At 52.2% G+C, this 6,136-nt stretch overlaps 1 protein-coding gene across 1 annotated transcript; it reads right to left on the bottom strand.

Annotated features, from left to right (window-relative positions):
* Positions 1-606: 606 nt before the first annotated feature.
* LOC144283043 (permeability factor 2-like) lies at positions 607-3,166 on the bottom strand. Its single transcript, XM_077846668.1, has 4 exons — positions 3,043-3,166; positions 2,824-2,947; positions 2,182-2,265; positions 607-1,355 (listed from the first exon to the last, which is right to left on the bottom strand). Exons 1-4 carry the CDS (start codon positions 3,164-3,166, stop codon positions 1,346-1,348), a joined length of 342 nt encoding a protein of 113 aa, XP_077702794.1. The 3' UTR covers positions 607-1,345.
* Between the last annotated feature and the right edge of the window lie 2,970 nt (positions 3,167-6,136).

Raw genomic sequence — 6,136 nt, 5'->3', positions numbered from 1 at the left:
TCTTAAAACTATTCTATTTGACAAATTGATATAAAGAGTTGGAATGACATTAAACCTAGAGGTAGTTACTTATAAATGAAGGTTAGAGTACTGAATCCAATGTCAGATCTTTCATAGGTGAAGTACTCAGCCATTCACTGTGTTTCTATTGGTGATGCAAATTATTTGAACTTTGAAGAAAAAACCCACTTTACCACTTCACTGTCAGCTTCTTTAAATTGTCGATAATTGTTTGAAAAGTCATTTAGCAAAGCAACACGATGAGAGTCCTTGTCAAGATTGTTATAAGAATGTAAATGTTTTTGACGAGAGAAAACTGAGTGATAGGGTGGAAAGGAGCTCCTTATAAAAGCCAGCGATATATATCAGTGACTCACACCGAGGGGCAGAGGGAAGCCCACACTTTGGAAAAGCACATTCTTGGGTACGTGAAACTCAAGAGGAGTAAGCTACCACCAGATAAGTTAAGCATAAATTATAGTTCATTTCTCTGTGTAGCAAACTGGATGCCCATTTAAAAAAATGTCTTTAAAAAGTCGAGAAATATTGGTGTACATCATCAGATTATGAGTAAAGATAGCCTTTTCCCCCTAAATGAAACAAGCATTTTTTTTACATTGAAATACTTTATTTTCAAGTTCTTTGTAAAAACAACAATAAATGTTTCAACCTCTCTGTTGTAAGATATGCAGAAATAATGCATAATCAACACTAAATAAGGCATTGTGCCTTACAAGAAAGACATAGAATGTCCAAAGGATATTTAGAACACTGTAGTTCCTAAAGCTTCAACAGGAGAAATGTTGACCACATGCTGTGAAATTATTTCTATAAATAATAGCTGACACTCTTTTAAACAATCATAAAAATAGAGGTATACATATATTCCCCAACCTCACGATGACCTCACTCTCTATTTGCTTGAACCCCTCTCCCCAGCTTCAGTCACAGTGGCTGGCATGCTGTGGGCCCCTCACAAGTATTCATTTAATAACTGGAGAATATTTGCAAACCTTCTACCTTCAAATTAAATAAGCATCAGGATTGAACTAGGTTGGGTTTAACGTAAAATAATAAAAAATAACGGTATGGTGCACAAATGGATTCAATTACACCCTCACTATTTCATATGTAAAATGTTAACACAGAAACCCTTGGAAACCAACCTACCAACAGATAAATAAATAAATAAATACATAGCAGAACTCTCCTAGGAGATGCTCAAACATATGCAGCCCAATTCAGATGGCACTGGGAGCCGAAGATTCCACTTTTCCTCTTTGATTCCTTTAAGGGCAGGGCCTGACTCAGGTACAGCCACCCATCAGCTTCCTCCTTCCTCTGGTTAGTTGGAGCTGCCCAATGATGAGAAAAATGTCATCCTTAGTAGCTGCTCAGGGAAGCTGCCTGCACTGCACTCTTCTCCTGTCCTGACCCCAAGGTTCCAGAGTTTTCTGAATCTAGTTTCCCCAGCCTAGCATCAAAGGGCTACTCCTTATGCTGTGTAGCAGAGACCTCTAAGCTCCTGGGTGCTTTTATCTGGGAATGCAGGGGGCCTGTGGTCCCCACTGGATTAGCGGCTACCCACAGGCAGAATGTGTGTCTCTGTCACCCTAAGTCTCATTTCAGCCTCAAAGCAACCCCATGTACTAGCTCCTATTGTTTTCTCTGTTCTACTGGGCTTGGGGAAGCTTTAGATGATGATGATGATGATGATGATGATGATGATGATGATGATAATCATCCTTGAGTTAGATGCCTAATTCAGATCGGTTCCCAGTGCGATGTCACTACAAAGTAGCTGCTCTTCACCTCTAAGCTCTAGGGCCAATGTTGCAGAAAACCAAAGGTTCTGCTTTTCAGATGTTTAGCCCAGAAGGAACTGGGGCTGGGGAGGGGGAGGGGCGGTGGATGCCTGTGTTTAACAGGTGGAAAGCTTTTTAATATAACTGACCAATATCAGTAAGAATTTTAATGAAAGCAGGTTTACCCACACTCATTTGCATGGGGATGGAGGGCACTGGGATCTGGCACCTGAACAGATGAATGATCTTAGCAGCAAATTTAACTGAACTAATACCCCTTTCCAGTCCTTCAGCTAAACCCTGGGTTTACAAATGCCCTGCAGGTGTCTGTGACCAGCAGCGCTAGTCCCAGGCGCGGATGAAAGGCACAACTCACTTGCTCAGCATCTTCTGGATCATTCTCTTGACCAGCGGGGCCTCGGGGTTGAGACACACCTCCCGTCCGTCCTTGAGAGTGGCTCTGCGGAGGGAGGGCAGCGTCCCGGTGGGCAGGAGGCGGGGCTGGGGGCTGGGGCTGGGGCTGGGGCAGGGGCTGGGGGCTGGGGCTGGAGCAGGAGCTGGGGGTGGGGCAGGGGCTGGGGCTGGGGCAGGGGCTGGGGCTGGGGGTTGGAGCTGGGGCTGGGGCTGGGGTTGGAGCTGGGGCTGGGGCAGGGGCTGGGGCTGAGCTGGGGCAGGGGGCTGGGGCTGGGGCAGGAGCTGGGGCTGGGGCTGGGGCTGGGGCTGGGGCTGGGGCCGGGGCAGGAGCTGGGGCTGGGGCCGGGGCAGGAGCTGGGGCTGGGGCTGGGGCAGGAGCTGGGGGTGGGGCAGGGGCTGGGGCTGGGGCAGGGGCTGGGGCTGGGGTTGGAGCTGGGGCTGAGCTGGGGCAGGGGGCTGGGGCTGGGGCAGGGGGCTGGGGCTGGGGCTGGGGGTTGGGGCTGGGGCAGGAGCTGGGGCAGGAGCTGGGGATGGGGCCGGGGCAGGAGCTGGGGCTGGGCTGGGGCCGCGGGCGGCGGGCGGCGGGCGGCGGGGCGTCACTTACACGACCTCGGTTCGGGCGCAGTGGGGGCCCGAGGGCGTCACCTGGACGTTCTGGATGTTCCTGAGGTGGATGCCCTGCAGGGTCTGCAAGCACTGGCAGCGCAGCTCGGCGACCACGGGCGCGCCTGCGGGGACGGGGAGCAGCCTGGGTGGGCGCGCTGGCCCCGGGGGCGCCCACCGGCCCGCGTCCCGCCCGTGGCCCCGGGGCGCGGAGTCTCACCTGCGGCGCGGCGGCCGGCGGGGCCCAGGAGCAGGAGCAGGAGCAGGAGCAGCAGCAGCCGCGCGGCGCCGAGGGGCCGGGGGGCGCGGGGGGCGCGGGGGGCGCGGGGCGCGGCGGGGGCCATGGGCTCGCTCGGAGGGGCGGGCGGCGCGGGAGCCGGGGGCCGGGGGGTCGGGGAGCCGGGGAGCCGGGGCGGGCGGCGCGGCCTCTGGGGCTCCCGGAGCCGGGGAAGCCCTTTTATCCGCGGCCGGCGGGGGACGGGGATTCCCGGGTCCGGAAGGGGAGGGCAGGGGAGGGCAGGGGAAGGGGCAGGGGCCGGGGAGGAGCAGGGGAGGGGAGGGCAGGGGCAGGGGCAAGGGCAGGGGAGGGCAGGGGAGGGGCAGGGGAGGGGCAGGGGAGGGGGGGCAGGGGCAGGGGCAGGGGCAGGGGCAGGGGCAGGGGAGGGGAGGGCAGGGGAGGGGAGGGCAGGCCCCGCCGCGGAGCCACCTCCCCCCTCCGGAGCCCCGACCACGCAGGCACCGCAGCTCCAGACTCCGGCCGGGCGGCTCCCAGTTGCGGGGGATGAAGGCCGGCGGGGAGCAGACTTTGCCTCGCTGTCCCGCCCGTCCTCTACCCTACCCGTGTACAGTGTTTCTCGACACTTCGTTCTGCCCGTTCCCTGTGCCCGAAACGAACGCTGCCGCGATGCAGCCCGCCGCTTGGGTTCCAACCCGCTTGTCTTGTGCATTTTCAAGTCACGCGTAGACCGTCCCGGTTGTGGCTTCCCTTTGGCGGGAACAGGGCTCCGCGTCCAAAGTGCCTTCCAGGGATGATTTCAACACGACCCCCTTTTCTGAATTCTGCTGAATTCCCTTCTTCCCTCTGCAATGTTGGAGCCCTCACCCCCCCCCCCCAAAGTCCCGGGAGACCTTCTTTTCCAAATGCATGAGGGGTTCAGATTGGATCAATGAAACACGGGACGGGCCCCAGCCCGAAGCTGCAGAGGGGCTGGCCCGACAGGCTCCCGGGATCCACCCCTTCTGGTCTATCCCTGGACAAAGCAGCACCTGGTCCCCAGAAAATGGGTACCTGCGGCGAAGCGCCCCTTGTCCTGCGGATGAAGCGGGAACCGCCAAATCACGCTCAAAATCCGGTGCCATTTAGTACCGGACCTTCCGCGACGGCCCCCCTTCCTCTAGCAACGAGGACAGGTCTCTATCTCCTAAGTAGGAATCCCAGTCTTTGAACCCGACACTTCTTCCCGTGTTTCCTTCCACCGGGAGTCCTAGAGACTCACTAAGTCAACAGTGGGTACAGATGGGTTAAGTGTAATCGTCCAGGTTGGATTCGGGCCCCCTGGGAGGCGCGGGTTTCGACGGGAAGGGGTGGTGGGTGCAGACGGGCATGACCTCTGGTCCAGGCGCAGGTGTCCAGAAACCAGACTCCGGGCAGCCCAGGTGAGTGAATGAGCTGCGCGTTGCAGCCGCCCACCTGGCGCGCAGCTTCCACCTGGTTGCCGCCTGTCACCTGCAGGTTGCTGAACGCGTCTTTGTCTACCCCGAGATTGTGATGAGAAACGAGTCAACGATTGGTGAGAAGCAGCACAGACTAAGCACTTTACAGATGTTCGTTAGGTGAGCGAGACCGCTTCTCCCAGTATTGCCCAGACAGACACTCAACCTGTTGAAAATCCTTCCATAAATAATTGGAAATTGGAAAAATAATTGTAATTGGAAAGGTTCGCTCGCCAGTTTTTCTTTTTCCCATTTTAAATTTTCTGTATTAGGCTTCCCAGAAGGAAGGGACATCTGTACTCTACCAGGAGATACACAGGATTTTAAAGAATGTTACCGTTGAGATCTACCGCTGATTTATTTTGTAGTCCTATTTTCAATCACTTCATCTATATAAAAGGAATTTGACTCCCTCTCCATCTTATTGGTTGGAAAAAAATTTACAGAATGAATGCCTACCTTTATTTATATATTTTTTTAAGATTTTATTTATTTATTCATGAGAGACAGAGAGAGAGGGAGGCAGAGACACAGGCAGAGGGAGAAGCAGGCTCCGCGCTGGGAGCCCCATGTGGGACCCGATTCCCGACTGGGTCCCCCGGACTCGAGGGTCAGGCCCTGGACCGAAGCCAGGGATCCCGCCCCCACTTTTTAAAAGATTTTATTGAATGCCTACCTTTAAAGACATTCTAGTCTTTATCAGTATGATCTTGAGAAGGAAAACAGGGAAATTAAAAGATTAAAATTTGTGTTAAGCAGTAAGAAGTGAGAAAAAAAGTTGCAAATACCTGACTAACTTATGAATAATTGAGCCCATGTGGTTCTCCTGTTATAAATTGTTTTTTGGGATTTGATGGGCAACTGGCTCAAAAATAGTCTTTGAAACTTAAAAGACGTATTGCTTTGTTTTCTACTTGTATGTGTAAAACTGGCTTGTCCTATGAAGTTTATAAAATCAGAAAGGCATGAAGAGATTATTTTTTCTATAACCTCTCTTTTGTTTGTTTTACAGAACGAACTTTAGGGAAGTCACTGAAAATTTGCTTTATTCTTCAATAAACATAGTAGCTAACAAATAAGAGTTTACAGGATTCTGAGTAAATATGAAACATGCCACTTCCGTTATGTAGTTGCCACATACCATCGGCAAATTACTAAGCATTTGCACCCACCCCAAGGTACAGCATGTTTATTTTGTGCAAATTGCAAATGCTCTTTTAAAGGTTTTTACAAATATTGACTCATTCAATCTTCCAAACAACACTGTGAAGTAGACCTAGGACTTTAAGGTTATCTTTATGGGCCTTTAGATTTACAAATATAGAAACAGAAGTGAAGAGAGGTGAAGTAACTTTCCCAAGATCACAGAATATTGAGCCTGGAACTCAAACTCAGAGAGAATGGCTTTTAATTATCATGTTATGATAAAGATGCTCTGTGTGTTATATAGTTGAGAATTTCTAGAGAGGAGTGATTAAGAAAAAAAAACCATTTGTGGGGGCATCTGAGTGGCTTAGTCAGTTAAGCATCTGACTTTTGATTTCTGTTCAGGTCATTATCTCAGAGTTGTGAGATCAAGCCCTGCATCAGGCTCTGAGCTG

Source organism: Canis aureus, chromosome 14 (assembly GCF_053574225.1).
Source record: "Canis aureus isolate CA01 chromosome 14, VMU_Caureus_v.1.0, whole genome shotgun sequence".
NCBI lineage: Eukaryota > Metazoa > Chordata > Mammalia > Carnivora > Canidae > Canis > Canis aureus.
This window is presented reverse-complemented; position numbering and strand designations above follow the sequence as displayed.